At 38.3% G+C, this 17181-nt stretch overlaps 1 protein-coding gene across 1 annotated transcript in view; it reads left to right on the forward strand.

Annotated features, from left to right (window-relative positions):
• The window catches only part of COPB2 (COPI coat complex subunit beta 2), a 31005-nt gene extending 13824 nt beyond the window's left edge, over positions 1 to 17181 (forward strand). The window contains exons 10-22 of the mRNA XM_030873368.2: positions 1290 to 1400; positions 4441 to 4529; positions 4620 to 4726; positions 5796 to 5939; positions 6586 to 6716; positions 6987 to 7194; positions 13000 to 13110; positions 14135 to 14349; positions 15725 to 15817; positions 15906 to 16086; positions 16273 to 16341; positions 16494 to 16562; positions 16816 to 17181. Of these exons, the coding sequence (XP_030729228.1) occupies positions 1290 to 1400; positions 4441 to 4529; positions 4620 to 4726; positions 5796 to 5939; positions 6586 to 6716; positions 6987 to 7194; positions 13000 to 13110; positions 14135 to 14349; positions 15725 to 15817; positions 15906 to 16086; positions 16273 to 16341; positions 16494 to 16562; positions 16816 to 16911 (1624 nt within the window). The 3' untranslated portion in view covers positions 16912 to 17181. The remainder of the gene's footprint in view (positions 1 to 1289; positions 1401 to 4440; positions 4530 to 4619; positions 4727 to 5795; positions 5940 to 6585; positions 6717 to 6986; positions 7195 to 12999; positions 13111 to 14134; positions 14350 to 15724; positions 15818 to 15905; positions 16087 to 16272; positions 16342 to 16493; positions 16563 to 16815) is intronic.

Below are 17181 nucleotides of genomic sequence, written 5' to 3' on the forward strand. Positions count from 1 at the left end.
TCTGTGTATGTTTGCATATCCACAGCATATCCCACCCCTGCCCTTTGGTGGGCATTCCTCATTGAGCTTTTGCCGTGGCCTCACAGTCCTCAACACAGCAGCAGGCAGCCATGCTTCTGATCGGATTGGCATGCAAGGTGAAGTATAGTTGCCTTCCTGGCCTTATCCCACCATGCAGTTTTGAACAGTTGAATAGTTTTGTGTTGACTCTTTATTTCAGATGTGTTGGTATGTGTCCTTCCGCTCCTTCAAGGCATAGAATCATGTCTTATCCTGAGACTTAGTAGGTGCTCTCTAAATACTTGCTGACTCAGTGCTCTTAAGAAGAAGAGTTGTGAGGTCTTTGTCATTTGAAAACATTTGGGGACTGCTAATAATTCTGCTTCTTCTCTGTAATTTGAATCGTCAGCTCTGTTTCTCCCTTAAGATTTGTAAAGCACTGAACATCTTGTGAGAGGAGAGTTTCTAGTACAATAAGTTTAAACCTGTGAGTTTTAAAAATTATTTTACAATAGATCTTGGCATTTTATAATGCTGTCCTGAGTATTAAAAAAGACAGAGTATATAAACCAAGTATGCTGCCTAGTTCAGTAAATGGTATCCATAATTACTTGTAATAAAATTTTCTTATGAAGATTAAGAACGCATTGCATTTTTTCCCCTTAATATCATAAAATGTTTCTTGCTGAAGTTTTACATTTCACCTTTGGCAATCTAATAACAGCCAATATGTCTATTGAGAAAATTTTGACTATGCAACATTCTTTTTTTCTTACATTTAAATGTTAAAATATCCTGTTGATTTTGATAAATTTAACAGTCGTTAAAAACTGGGGTAAGATATCTTTATTCATTTGAATGATCAGCTTTAAAATGAAGATAGCCTTGCAACAAGGTAGTGCCTTCCTATGGTGTAAATGTAATGAGCAAACTGCCAAGCATCTTGGTGCTCAACAGGTGCTCGTTGAATTAGGGGAATCTTCCCCTGTGTGCCTCCACCCTTTCTCATCTTCCTGACCCTTTGTTTATAAGAGAGGCCACTGCAGTAACATTTTCAGTAGTAACCCCCTCTTCATAATCTGCTTTTGATTTGTTGGGTGGAATATTTATGTCTAGCTCCATATTCAGAGAAATATATAACTTTAAAAGGTAATAGGTTCATTTGTAACAGTCAACAGAAATAACGTTTGTTATTAGAAATATTTCACCATAAAGATGAATCATTGTTACTTAAATTTTACATGTCATTGGTCCTCTGTACTTCCCTCCCTGGGTTCTATAATTTCTAGGTTCGTTGTGGTGTGTGGTGATGGCGAATATATCATCTACACAGCAATGGCACTGAGAAACAAGAGCTTTGGGTCTGCCCAGGAGTTTGCGTGGGCCCACGATTCTTCAGAGTAAGTTTTGGCTGTGTCATATCCAGCTTGCCTTGATTGCCAATGTGTGTTCTCTGTGCAGCTGTATTAAAGAGGTTTGCAAGGCTCAGTGTAGGCTGTTCTTCACCATGTTAAAGAACAGTTCTCACCAGAGCTGTGTTGGAAGATTGGTCAGGGGCAGCTATGCAGCCTGAGCTGCCTCTGCCTTTTCTGTGTTCAGTATTGAGCGGGCACTCAATCTGATATAATAATCACATTAAACCGGGGACCCAGCACCTATTTCCTTGGTGGAGCCCGTGGCAGGGCCTGGTACTTATGGGCTGAAGGCAAAGTAGGCCCTCAAAACAAGACCATGGCAGGCCCTCCCCAGGACCTGGCATCCTGAGCTGCAGCTGCCCTTTTCTGAGCTGCTGGGGAGAGATGCTAAATTCTGATGTAATCTTGATGAAAACCACAATGAATCTTTTTTTTTAATATCTTTATTGGAGTATAACTGATTTACAATGTTGTGTTGGTTTCTACTGTACAACAAAGTGAATCAGCTATATGTATACGTATATCTCCATATCCCCTCCCTCTTGAGCCTCCCTCCCACCCTCCCTGTCACACCCCTCTAGGTGGTCACAAAGCATCAAACTGAATCCCTGTGCTATGCAGCAGCTTCCCACTGGCCATCCATTTTACATTTGGTAGTGTATATATGTCAGTGCTACTCGCTCACTTCATCCCAGCTTCCCCTCCCCGCCGTGTCCTCAAGTCAGTTCTCTACATCTGCATCTTTATTCCTGCCCTGCCATTGCAGGTCTGTTTACAATAGCCAGGACATGGAAGCAACCTGAGTGTCCATCAACAGATGAATGGATAAAGAGGATGTGGCACATATATACAATGGAATATTACTCAGCCATAAAAAGAAACGAAATCAAGTTATTTGTAGTGGATGGACCTAGAGTCTGTCATACAGAGTGAAGTAAGTCAGAAAGAGAAAAACAAATACCGTATGCTAACACATATATATGGAATCTTTAAAAAGAAAAAAAGGTTCTGATGAACCTAGGGACAGGACAGGAATAAAGACATAGATGTAGAGAGTGGACTTGACACGGGGAGGGGGAAGGGTAAGCTGGGACGAAGTGAGACAGTGGCATGGACATATATACACTACCAAATTTAAAATAGATAGCTAGTGGGAAACAGCTGCATAGCACAGGGAGATCAGCTCCGTGCTTTGTGACCACCTAGAGGGGTGGGATAGGGAGGGTGGGAGGGAGATGCAAGAGGGAGGGGATAGGGAGATATACGTATGCATATAGCTGATTCAGTTTGTTATACAGCAGAAACTAACACAACATTGTAAAGCAATTATATTCCAATAAAGACGTTAAAAAAAAAAACTCATTTTCTGTAATGTTACCTCCCATTCTTTTTTTTTTTTTTTTTTTTTTTTTTTACAATCTTAGGATCCATTTAATTTTATTTAAATATATCATCACCCTCCTTGAGAATCTAAATCAAGGACTTGGGATCCTAATTTGAAAATGAAACAGAACAACACAGAGGAACCTGTTTCCTCAGAACAGTAATGGGCTTACAGAATGCCTTCTAGGAACTTATACCTAATTAAGTCTGTTCATTCCTTGCATAAACTTTAAGCATCCTCAAATTTTATACATCTCTAAATAAAGTGGAGAAAAGGGGAAAAACCACATTTAGCTGCGTAATTCAAATAAAAGTATTTCTTTACTCACGTCCCATTCTTAACAAATTCTGTCAGAATTCAAAATGTTCATAAAATAGTCTCATTAAAAACAGGAAAAATTTACGTCTCAATTATTATAGTCACTGATCGGTTCCATTTTGATTCCTGTTTGGTGCATGTAATAAACTTCGGGGCTTACACGTTTTTTTCAGACACTGAATTACATCTTTACAGTTTTCTTAGTTTTGTTTTCCCCATATTTTGTGTTGCCTCTTCTGCCAGCAGTGGGTAACGTAAGCCTCAGTGTTGCATAGTAAGATGCATGCTTTTTTTTTTTTAACAAAAAGGTCACTGAAAGGTAAGATCTTTTCATAAATTTCCTAAATAAACTCATTCATGCAGTTCCATATACTAAAAGGTACTTAGTTACCATCTTAAGCATGGTCGCCTTACCTCTCTCAACATACCTCTCTCTCTGTTTTGATAGTTTCCTCTTTTCAGCTTTATCCAGCCCAGACCCTGTTCAGCATCTTTCCCGTCTTGAGCAAAGCACTTGTCAGATCACTTCCTCATATACTCCCAAGTATCCAACCACAGCCCCTTTTCAAGGCAGAGGCCCGAGTATATATGATTTATTAAGTTGTTGCCAAACATGGCTGACTAATGAGCCCTTTATAATAAAAGTTTTATTTTTTAAGTTACTTTTATTGAGGTATCATTTATACCAAATAAAATGCACTGTTTTAAATGTATATTTCAGTGAATTTGGACAAATGGATATAATCCACAACCACCAGCACAATCAAGATATATAGAACATTTCTGTCATCTCAAAAACAATCCCCTTGTGCCCCTTAACAGTCAGCACCCCAGCCCCTACTCCCCAGTAGATTAGATTTGTCTTCTTTAGGGTTTCATGTCAGTGGAGTTGTGTGGTATGCACTCTTAGTCTGGCTTGTTTTGCTCAGCATTAATGTTTTTGAGATTCATCCATGTTGCTGCATGGATGGGTAATTCGTTCCCTTTTTTGCAGAGTAGTGTTCCATTGTATGAACAGACCACAGTTGGTTTAGTTATTCACCTGTTGAGGAACATTTGGATCTTTTCAGCTTCTAAAATAGTTTGTAAGCCCTAGTAATTTGTGTAATAGACCTTGTGAAACCCATTCATTATTTGTCCAACTGTAAGCAGGTCACTGATCTCTCAGGAAAAAATATAATACTGAATTTTCAACTATTAATTTTATATTTTTGCATAATTCACTAACATATATTTGAAGATATTTGTAACATTTGGTGGAATTGCAGTTTAGTATATACATAACATGCTATGTTTGCTTTCCTTTTTTTCCCCACCCCCCAGATATGCAATAAGAGAGAGCAACAGTGTTGTAAAGATATTTAAGAACTTTAAGGAAAAAAAATCATTTAAACCAGATTTTGGAGCTGAAAGTGAGTGCTGTTTATATATGATACAATTTTAGAAGCTTTGTAATGGCTCAAAAACATCTAAAGATCTAAAAATTTTTTTGTTCTTTTTAGGTATCTATGGAGGCTTCTTACTGGGAGTCAGATCTGTAAATGGCTTAGCTTTCTATGACTGGGACAACACAGAACTCATACGCAGAATTGAAATTCAGCCCAAACACGTGAGCTCCCTCCATTACTGTTTTTGGAGTGTACATCTTTGTGACAAGCTCTGAGTCCCTGAGGCCAAAAAACATCCTTGTACCCTGCTGTCCCTGTTCCATTGTGCTGGACACAGTGCCATGTACCTCAGGATTGCTTAGAAAAGGAGAGTCGTGGTATTTGAGTGAGGCAGTAGATGTTGGGCTTTTTGAAAAGTATAAAAAGTTATACAAATGCCAAGTGCTGTTCATATTTTAAATGGTTTTAATGCTTTGAAGATAAGTAGCCAGGGAGTTCTTGACCTGGAAGGGCCTACAAGTCTCCCACTCAGTTCAGAAAGCCTTTTCATACTCTACCTGATAATGGCTGTTTAAAATTTAGGTAGCCATTCTCCAGTGACAAAGTTTTCAACCTTTACATCTGCCTGCTTCTTTGACAACTTTAACTGTCAGGAAATTATCTGTGGAGGCAAATCCACCTCCCCAGGGTCCTGGTTCTGTCTTCTAGAGCATGCATTTTCAGCAGGGGGACGTTGTCCCCTAGGGGGAAGAAATTGGTTCCTGAAACCAATTGATGAAAAAAAGTACTCTCTTTATCTATAAAGCATAGATGCTCATATGTTTATACACATTATGTGTTTGTGTACCTTATGTATATGTTTATGTATTAATATATGTACAGACATATAGTATCTGTGATACTAAAACTTCAGGGGAAGATGATTGGGAAAAAAATGCCTAAAAAAAGTTTGGGGTGGGGGTCATAATGGGAAAGAAAAAAAAGAGTGCGAAACACTATTCTAGAGCAATAGGGAACAGGCTAGTGCTCCTCTGAATCTCAGCACACCTGGCACTTACTGCCCGCGCTCCTTGCTGCCTCCCTTAGGTCTTTCCATTTCTATGAATGGAACAGTACTGCCCTGTCCACCCTCCCAAATATGTGTGTATGTACATGACAAAATTGTTAAGTGTATACTTAGTATCTTAATGTAGGAAGATAAATCTTGTAGGAAACAAAGTGTATGCAGTTTGTCATACTCACTTAGAAATCCGAAATCATTTATCTGTGTTTTTGTTTGTCATGTTGCAGATTTTCTGGTCTGACTCTGGAGAGCTAGTCTGTATTGCCACTGAAGAGTCATTTTTTATCCTTAAATATCTGTCGGAAAAAGTTTTGGCTGCACAGGAAACACATGAGGGAGTTACTGAAGATGGCATTGAAGATGGCTTTGAAGTAATTGCATCAGCACAACTTTAGCTTTGTTTTTAAATGATTTATATTCTTATAGCAGAACTTCACTCATTGTAACATTTTACTATAAAATAGGTTTGGGGAAATTAATAAGCATTTAAGGAGTTACGGTAAAATGTGAAAATTAAAATCTTGGCTCAGAGATCAGGGTCTGAAAGTATTTGTTCAAAAGAAATTTGTGCTTTGATTTTAGGAAACCTTTAGACTAACTTTGATTATCTTTCAGTAAGGAAATTAGAAGGTGTTTTGGTCTTAAGATAGTTTAGCCAGAGTTATTTGAAATGAGCTCTCAAATGTAAAGATAAATCGTCCATTGTGGAGGTGTCTTGGAAGACATTTTGAAATACTTATTATGCCAGTCTCATGTATGTTAGGAGTTTAGATCAACACATTCTTAGATTACAGCTTTGACGCAACAGTGAGATTTTACAGTACAGATACTCATCCAGGAATCTGTTCTTAAATGAAGAAAGTAGAAATTCCAAGGAAAGATTTTCTTTCTTGAAATAGGATTCTTTCTTTGCATTTCTTATTTTATGTATCACCCCTAATTATATTCAGTTTTTTGTCATTGACAGGATTCCTGTTGCTGAATAAGATAATAATAGACTTTATTCTTTTCCTGCAGGTTCTTGGTGAGATTCAGGAAATCGTGAAAACCGGGCTGTGGGTAGGCGACTGCTTCATTTACACAAGTTCTGTGAACAGATTAAATTATTATGTCGGAGGAGAAATAGTCACCATTGCCCACTTGGACAGGTAGCTGAGTATCGTTTTGCTTTTGTCTTCAGCATCCTAAATTTAAAAGCATACTTTTTAAACATAAAACCAGTTGCTGGCTTTTAACAATGATAGGCCTGATTTTTCAGTGTTATCGTTTTAATAGATGGCAATTGCTAACCAAAATTGCGTCAATCAAATGGAAAGATTTTGAGCAAGAGGCAGAGTGAGTGAGTGACTGCAAGAGAGAGAGTGTGTGTATGTACTGACTTGGGCTTAGTTCTAAATTAGTTTCCGTTTCTCTTACAGGACGATGTATCTCCTGGGCTATATTCCTAAAGACAACAGGCTGTATCTGGGGGATAAGGAACTCAACATCGTTAGCTACTCCCTGCTGGTTTCAGTGCTGGAATACCAGACAGCTGTCATGCGGAGAGACTTCAGCATGGCTGATAAGGTCCTTCCGACCATTCCCAAAGAGCAGAGGACCAGAGTTGCTCACTTCTTGGAAAAGCAGGTAAGGGGGTGGGGGTTGTTTGTTTGTTTTGTATGTGTTTTTGAAAACCAGCAATTTGAAAGAATGTTAATACAAATTTGAAGAACTTTACTTCTTAACTGCCACTGATTTCCTTATGGCAATGGAATTTCTCTTGTAAATTTAAGTCACTTGTTACACTCCTCCTCCTCCTTTCTCATTGCCCTTCGCATCCTCTTTAAATGTTGGAGGTGATTACTAGTCTTCCCTTTTTGTAGACTGCTTTTCCGTTCTATCAATATTTTCATTTCTATGCTGCATTTTTCTCTATCCTAGCTGGCTTCTCTCTCTGTGTCTGTCTCTCTCTCTTTGTAAAATATACATAAAATTTACCATTACTGATAAGCCTTTTCCTTAATGTAGCACTTTTTAGTATAAATTCAAAGTTATATGTGCACAAAGTACAACGTTTTGCAAGGCTTAGGAAAAAAACAGCCCTCCCTCTCTCATTTCTCCTCCCTAGCGGTAATCACTTGTAATTCTTTTAGCTGACTCTGTTGGCATTTATTTTCACATGTCTAACATGCTTCTATTGCTGTCTCTCAGCTTTAGGCATTTCTTGGGACTTTCCACTCTATACAAGATGAGGAATTTATCTTTCACTCCACCTGCTTCTACCACATACATGCCACATTCCTATTTCTTATCCTCCCAGTATAGTTACATCATAATTTTGATTAAATTGGTATTCATTGTTTGTATTATTGTGGCTGTGTAAACACTGTTCATAGCTGAGCCATGTGATATATTATGGCAATAGCTTTCTCTTCTTGCAGTTGTTTGTTTTCCCTGGAGTTAATAATTGTTTCTTTTTTTAAAACTTTGCTTATTTTTCTATGTGCTTAGGGTTATTCTCCCTACTCTGATGGTTCTCCAGATTTCCTTGAAATCTCCTTTCAGTATGTTCAGTCTGCTTCAGGCTAAACTGGTTTCTGCCCTCATCATGGATATCCCCTCACCATCGTGTTGAGGCTTCCCTTTGGCTTTCTTGAGTTGGATCCGTTGTTTCCTATATTCCCTATCTTTCCTGGTTTACTCCCGCATTTTGCTGGAGTATGTCCTTCAGTAGTTTCCTGAGAAAAGGGTTATTTATTAATAGCAAGTAAATTTTTTTGTGACCTCAATTATCTGAAAGTGCCATTGTTCTACCTTAAAACATATTTGGCTATTTAACTGGATATAGAATTCTAGGTTGGAGATGATTTTCTCTCAGAATTTTGAAGACAAAACTCTTATTTTGCCTTCTGCCTTCTAGCTTCTAGTTGTTGAGGTCTAAAGCCATTTATATGCCTGATTCTTGGTACCTGATCTGTTTATTTCTCTTTGGAAGTTTTTTGGATCTTGTCCCTATTGTTCTGTGATGTTATCATGATGGTGGGCCTTGGTGTAGGGGTCAATTATTGTTCATTCTGCTGGGTATTAGATGAGCTCTCTTAACTGGAAACTCATTCCTTCTTTTTTTTTTTTTTTTTTTCTGATACAGTGCCTGTGAAGTTGGCACTATTTTTATTTTTATTTTTTATTTTTTTAACATCTTTATTGGAGAATAATTGCTTTACAATGGTGTGTTAGTTTCTGCTTTACAACAAAATGAATCAGTTATATATATACATATGTTCCCATATCTCGTTCCTCTTGCGTCTCTCTCCCTCCCACTCTCCCTATCCCACCCCTCCAGGCGGTCACAAAGCACCGAGCTGATCTCCCTGTGCTATGCGGCTGCTTCCCACTAGCTATGTACCTTACGTTTGGTAGTGTATATATGTCCATGCCTCTCTCTCGCTTTGTCACACCTTATCCTTCCCCCTCCCCATATCCTCAAGTCCATTCTCTAGTAGGTCTGTGTCTTTATTCCTGTCTTACCCCTAGGTTCTTCATGACATTTTTTTTTCTTAAATTCCATATATATGTGTTAGCATACGGTATTTGTCTCTCTTTTTCTGACTTACTTCACTCTGTATGACAGACTCTAGGTCTATCCACCTCATTACAAATAGCTCAATTTTGTTTCTTTTTATGGCTGAGTAATATTCCATTGTATATATGGGCCACATCTTCTTTATCCATTCATCTGATGGTGGACACTTAGGTTGTTTCCATCTCCGGGCTATTGTAAATAGAGCTGCAATGAACATTTTGGTACATGACTCTTTTTGAATTATGGTTTTCTCAGGGTATATGCCCAGTAGTGGGATTGCTGGGTCATATGGTAGTTCTATTTGTAGTTTTTTAAGGAACCCTCATACTGTTCTCCATAGTGGTTGTATCAATTTACATTCCCAACAACAGTGCAGGAGGGTTCCCTTTTCTCCACACCCTCTCCAGCATTTATTGTTTCTAGATGTTTTTGATGATGGCCATTCTGACTGGTGTGAGATGATATCTCATTGTAGTTTGGTTTGCATTTCTCTAATGATTAGTGATGTTGAGCATTCTTTCATGTGTTTGTTGGCAGTCTGTATATCTTCTTTGGAGAAATGTCTATTTAGGTCTTCTGCCCATTTTTGGATTGGGTTTTTTTTTGTTGTTGTTGTTATTAAGCTGCATGAGCTGCTTATAAATTTTGGAGAGTAATCCTTTGTCAGTTTCTTCATTTGCAAATATTTTCTCCCATTCTGAGGGTTGTCTTTTGGTCTTGTTTATGGTTTCCTTTGCTGTGCGAAAGCTTTGAAGTTTCATTAGGTCCCATTTGTTTATTTTTGTTTTTATTTCCATTTCTCTAGGAGGTGGGTCAAAAAGGATCTTGCTGTGATTTATGTCATAGAGTGTTCTGCCTATGTTTTCCTCTAAGAGTTTGATAGTTTCTAGCCTTACATTTAGGTCTTTAATCCATTTTGAGCTTATTTTTGTGTATGGTGTTAGGGAGTGATCTAATTCATACTTTTGCATGTACCTGTCCAGTTTTCCCAGTACCACTTATTGAAGAGGCTGTCCTTTCTCCACTGTACATTCCTGCCTCCTTTATCAAAGATAAGGTGACCATATGTGCGTGGGTTTACCTCTGGGCTTTCTGTCTTGTTTCATTGAGCTATATTTCTGTTTTTGTGCCAGTACCATACTGTCTTGATTACTGTAGCTTTGTAGTATAGTTTGAAGTCAGGGAGCCTGATTCCTCCAGCTCCGTTTTTCGTTCTCAAGATCGCTTTGGCTATTCGGGGTCTTTTGTGTTTCCATACAAATTATGAATTTTTTTGTTCTAGTTCCGTGAAAAATGCCAGTGGTAGTTTGATAGGGATTGCATTGAATCTGTAGATTGCTTTGGGTAGTAGAGTCATTTTCACAACGTTGATTCTTCCAATCCAAGAACATGGTATATCTCTCCATCTATTTGTATCATCTTTAATTTCTTTCATCAGTGTCTTATAATTTTCTGCATACAGGTCTTTTGTCTCCTTAGGTAGGTTTATTCCTAGATATTTTATTCTTTTTGTTGCAGTGGTAAATGGGAGTGTTTTCTTGATTTCACGTTCAGATTTTTCATCATTACTGTATAGGTCATTCCTTCATTTTTGAGAGATTTTCTTGAATCATTTCTCTGTTGATTTCCTTCCTTTGTTTTCTATATTCTCTCTGTGCAACTGTTATTCAGATGTTGGACCTCTTGCACTGGTTTTCTCATTTTGTTATTCGTGGACTTTTTAAATCTTGTTTATGGATCAGAGTTTGTCTTCATACCCTCTGTAAGGGTATGAATGATAGTTTTTGTTGTTGAGTTTTCTTTTCCCCTTATGTGGTATGCTTTCTTCAGATTGCTGTTATTGGTTCATTTTGATCTCTGTCTTTCCTTTTAAAGATTTTCCTCAGGTATCTGATGATCTTTGGGCACTCATTTAAGAGTGGAGGTCTAAGAAGCAGGTCAAAAGATCTGAGTTTATGGGTGAATTTATTGGCTGGACTAAAAATATGTGATGTGGCTGGGCCTTTTGATTGGGGAGCCTCAATCAGTATCAGTATCTTCATCTAATGAGTTTAATGACTCTTCACTTATTCATTTAGTGAATTTAATGAGCACTTAATATTGTACCAGGCACTGTTCAGGCTGGCATATGGCCCTCGTTGACATTTTAGCATTTTTAAGTCTTACCCCTTTGACTGGTTAGTTTACAGAGAAGCTCCCCAATCACCATCCTTGTGCGGGCTGAGCAGAGTATGACTTGGTGTCTCAGTATTTAGTATTTCAAATATTTAGTGTCAACATCTATTCTTATAATCTCCTGTTTTCCTTTTGCCACTCAGCACTCCTTCTGGGTGTGCAGGGATCCCTCAGACTGGAGACCCTCTAGTTTACTCTCTCCAAAGAACAAGATTCCTGTCTTCTGTGTGTGTCGAGAGGTCGGGGCAGGGAGCGGAGTGGGGACCTGGGGTATCTAACGGCTTCTTATATAGACTTTCAGGTAGTTTTGTTTATTTGCTGGTTTTAGCACTACCCTTCACAAGACACCTCTGGGGATTCTGAGGTGTGAATCAGGTTGTTTCTATGCTGTCTTCACTCCTGATTTAGGGATTAGTCCTCTCTCGTGTTTTAACTTGAATGTTTGTACTCCTCCACCAGCTTTCAAGCTTCCAAAATTGTTACTCATGTCTCTGCTGCCTTTATGTGTGTCCTTGGGAGTTTATGCTTTTAAAAAAGAACCCCCTAAGTGTCATTTCAGTGGGGATTTGCAGGAAAGCAAAAGTAAGTGTATATAGCCCACCTCATTTCATCTGCTTTGCCCTCACCTATATCTGACTAGTTCTATAGATCTTCCTCCACTCTTGGATTTTATATTGTCTACATCAGTGCTAGGGAAGAAAGGGAGTAATGCAGATTATTCAGAATGCCTTGTTACATTGTACTCCTGGGAGAATGGAGGGAGGGGCAGCTTGTATAGTCTGGGAAGTTATTTTAAACACAGTGATACAGCAATGCTGAATATCTACCCAAACAGAACTCAGACAGCTGTCCAGCTTCTCCCTCCTGACCACCCCCTAACAGAGCATTCACTCTCAGTCTGAGGAAGTCTCATATACCACATCCCTGGAGCTGAAGAACTTACCCATAGGGCAGACCCCATCAGCCCTGTTTGTCTTGGGGGAGAGGCTAATGTAGTAATTACAGTAGTTGGTTTAAAAGCTTGTTGCTGATGACTGGAGCATGGGAAGGCAGTTTTAGACTTCTGTGCTCTGGAATACTTGCTCATGAGTAAACTGGACATGAGACCAACAGTAAAGGCATAGGTAATGACACCAGATCAATATCAGGACCTGAAAGCAAAACGTTTGCTAAATGACCTGCAGATGATAGAAAATTGGAAGGTTTTACATTCGACTTCCTTTTCTCTGAGGCACTGGACTAGATCTCTAAGGCCCAGCTCGGAGATTACGGACAGCTAGGTTTACACCACTGTGTCTGTCTTTCTCTTTTTGAAGTGGCTCTTGTTCAGTCAACTTTCCAAAATCCTTTTCTTTTTGACATTTGTTTACTTTTACATTTCTAAATTTTACTGGTTGTTGTTTTACTTGAGTTTATCAAGCATTGGTCAGCTCCCACTGCTTAGAAAACAGTAGATGTTGTGTGACTGAATTTTGTCTGCCCTGTTTTTTACCAGTTAATTTAACAACTCCTTAATTTTTCTGTCTTCTAATTGAAGAGTATTTTTTATTTGTTACTTTAAGTAATGGGGCTTCCAGTGTCAGCAGCCTATTTAGTTTGAGAGAGCAATGGATTGTTTGCCATGTGTGTGCACTGTATATGTAGACTACACACACAGGTTTTTCTGTACATAAACACGTATTTTATCTGTTTAGGGCTTCAAGCAGCAAGCTCTTACAGTATCCACAGACCCTGAGCATCGCTTCGAACTTGCTCTTCAGCTTGGAGAACTAAAAATTGCGTACCAATTAGCAGTGGAAGCAGAGGTATGTACTAATCTATGATTTTTTGTAACTGATGGAAGGGTCAGTAGGTACTTACATGTGTTTACTATAAGTTGTGTTTTAAAGATTTCTGAAATGCAAATTAGTGACTCATTTTGGTGAGGTTGTTGCCTTTCTTTGGTCTTCTTAAAAAATAAATTACATTTATCTTTGCATAAATTAAATGGATTATATTGGAGATATATATTATTATATTCTTATTAATATATTCTTAGCATTCTAATTTAAGAAAAAGTGGGTTTTTTTTTAATATTACATGAGATCTGTTTTGGAAGAGAAGGAAAGCTAGAAGATAGTAGATAAAGGAGTCTGGAACTCTAAAAGGATGCAGACACAGCAGTAATTTGCCAATATCCCAAACTAGTGAGGAAGATGTTGGTTTTAAAGAAGGGTTTTGACATTTTGAGACAGTTTGATGACATTTTTATGGATCGTTGTATATTTTGTATACTGAGGGCTCCCAGTTGTGGTTTAAGTCTAGCATTTACTGGTAAATTCATTTCAGATGTACTAAATAAATTTTAGCTATGTTAAGATCATCCAAATGAGCAGCATTTTATTTGATTTCTGAGAAGCTACAAATGACAGAAATAATATTTATTATTAAATATTTAAGGACATAAAAAGTTTTTTCTGCTTTCAAAAAATGGTATTACATCGTTCCTTAAAATAATTACAGTCTTTATTACCTTAAAACTCGTTAGTTTTAGTTTCACTGTGTAATTAAAGGGCTGATGATTATTCACATGCAGCATTAAATTTGTGTTTGAATTAATCTTATGTATGTGAATAATTTCAGTTTCCTCATTATACATTTTGTCATTCCGTTCTTAATTTGATAGAACCTACTTAAGCACAGCTCAGTATACATAAAATATGTATTTTATAATTATAGAAAATATAAAATTATTATTACAGTAATGTTCAGACTAACAGAATAATGTTGATGTTGGAAATTCAAATGTTTATTTAAAGATATTTTAATGTGGAATCTCTTTTCTTACAGTCAGAACAGAAGTGGAAACAACTTGCTGAACTTGCCATTAGTAAATGCCAATTTGGCCTAGCCCAGGAGTGCCTGCACCATGCACAGGATTATGGGGGTCTGTTGCTTTTGGCCACTGCCTCTGGAAATGCTACTATGGTGAACAAGCTAGCAGAGGGTGCGGAGAGAGACGGCAAGAATAATGTGGCATTCATGAGCTACTTTTTACAGGGCAAGTAAGTATTAACCCAAGGTCTAAAAGAGGTGGGCACAGTAATAAAGCACTGACTTCAGGGGTGGTCTTTGGAGAGGAGCATGAAGAAGGAACCCTGGAGAGAGCGCTGATGCCTGGCCAAGTGGTGCTGCTGACGGGAGCAGGCAGGACGACAGTGCTGCTTTGGAAGAACTCAGAGGATGCTCTTCAGCAAAGGATGCTCTTACCACTAACATTAGGTCTGATGTTTGAGCAAAAGGAGCTGCTCAGGGAGGCTCAACTGGGAGAAATGGTAAACCCCTTTCTCAACAGCCCTGCCACTTACTGGCGAAGGTATTTTATTTAATGAAGGCAGGAGGCTGTTGGGCTGCTTGCTTCATTTGGTACCTGAACGGCAGGTGATTTTACCCAAGTTGAATAATTCTGATCTGCTTACAACAAAAATAAGGCGGATGAGGATGCCAGTTACTTTTAGATTCGATTTCAACTATAAAGCATAAAAATGTCATGTATTAGAAAGTCTAGCAGTTAGTGCATATCAGATCATTAGTTGACCATATGATGAAATAAAACACACAAGTATTCATTAACTTTGCCCTACATACTTTTTAAACCTCGCACTGAATCAGAGAAACTTTGAATGTGTTTTTTATAACATATGTATGTGTAAATTTATATACCTGTAAGAATAGGTCCACTATTTCTTATCAATAACTCAAAAACCCAAAAACATTCTGAGAATATTTTATTTGGTGGCAAAACTTGGCCTAAACGCTGAAGTGTTATTATTAGTTGCTTTTATGCCACTTGGTTTGTTTTTATTGCATTTAGTATTCGTGTTATAGCAGAATACTGATGTGTGTGACTCTGATGCTGAGGGTATTATCGAACATATGGTATATGTACTTTCTAAAATCCAAAAAATTCTGAGTTCTAAAGCATGTTATCCACTTTATCAAACTTACCCAAGAAAAAGTTAAAATTAAAAAAAGAAAATGGACACCTGGATATTTTCCTACTGGGCACCACTGGATTGTCCAGCACAGTCCATGTTAGAGATGCTGCCCTCAAAACTGTATTTGTGAAACCGAGTTTCTGCCTTCATATTCTGAAGCCCTTAAATGTGCTCATCTAAGCTTCCTTGTTTTAAAAAGCCCCTTTAGATTCTTCTTAGGGAAGTTAAGGAGATTGAAAAATCTCTCACACTCCTGGAGTCCGTTATGTAACACACTGGTGATGACAAGTTAGTGGCTCAGTGACAGAAAAGAGGTGTATGTGTGAGAGTTGGAGAGGAAGTGCTGACTTGCCAGCACTAAACCCACATGTCTTTAATGTGTTAAGTGCCATTATTATAGCGTTTATTCTTGGTAACAGTGCCTCTCCTTTTTAATCTTTAGGCTTGATGCTTGCCTGGAGCTCTTGATTAGAACTGGACGACTGCCAGAAGCTGCCTTCCTGGCACGGACTTACTTACCCAGTCAGGTTTCAAGGTACAGACTTTTCATTTTAGGAAGAAATGTTTCAGATAAAAACAGAGCCCCTAACAGTCTCCCAATGGTTCTATGATATCTGTAATAGGGTGGTGAAACTCTGGAGAGAAAATCTCTCAAAAGTCAATCAGAAAGCAGCAGAATCCCTTGCTGATCCAACAGAATATGAAAACCTTTTTCCTGGATTAAAAGAAGCCTTCGTTGTAGAAGAATGGGTGAAGGAAACACATGCTGACCTGTGGCCAGCCAAACAATACCCACTTGTCACGGTGAGTGCCTGGGGTGCCTCATCCCATGTGACTACGGGGTGGAAAGGCATTCACGACTTAAGGTTTTGAACTGCATCACATACATTATGGTTCGATTAGGAGCTAGTATCTGGGATTTAGGCCAAGTTTATAGATGAATTATGCTTTCAGAATATCTCATTTCATCATTGCTTTATTCTCTGATAGCCAAATGAAGAAAGAAATGTTATGGAAGAGGCAAAAGGCTTTCAGCCCTCAAGATCTGCATCTCAGCAGGTCAGTCAGACATGAGAAAGTCTGGCTGAGATTTGGTGATTTTAAGTACCATTTCCCACTTCCTAATCCTCGTCTGCCTTCCCTTCGGGAAAAATTTCAAATTCCTAAACAGATTCCTTTGTTTTTATGTGTGTTTCTACTTGGGTTTTCAGGAACTTGATGGGAAACCTGCTTCTCCTACTCCTGTTATTGTGGCCCCCCACACAGACAAAGAAGAAAAGGTACGGACATCATACCCAACTTCCTGTTGGACCCCAGCCTCACCCTCCCTCCTCGCAAATGTCTGCAGGATGTGCAGGCCTCTGCGTTTTAAGTGATGTAATCAGTTTCAGAGCAGGGGTTCTGAAATGAGAAAATGTCCCCTTTTGACTGCTGTTTTAGTTCTCTTTGGTTCATGAATCACAGATAACTCTTCTTTAATAACTTTGCTTTAACACAGTACTATATAACTCACCCTCTTCCTTTTCTTTGCAGAGTTTACTTGAACTGGAAGTAGATTTGGATAATTTGGAATTAGAAGATATTGACACAACAGATATCAACCTGGATGAAGATATTTTGGATGACTGAATAATGTTTCCCATTTACTCAACTAAACAGATCATTATTATGGACAGGTATTGATCATCACCCTGACCACAGTGCTTTGGACTCTGAGAAACTCCTTAGATTTTTATATGCAGATGCTGTGGCCCACTGGGAGCACAATGCCCTCATCTTCGGAGGAGTTTATGTGCAGCATCTAAATCACAATGTTTCCTTGTTAACTAAGACTGCTGTGGGCTTTGATTTTTTTCATACTGTCATTAAGACCATATCTCATAAAATCTTTTGAATTAA

This window comes from Globicephala melas, chromosome 4 (genome assembly GCF_963455315.2).
Source record: "Globicephala melas chromosome 4, mGloMel1.2, whole genome shotgun sequence".
Lineage (NCBI taxonomy): Eukaryota > Metazoa > Chordata > Mammalia > Artiodactyla > Delphinidae > Globicephala > Globicephala melas.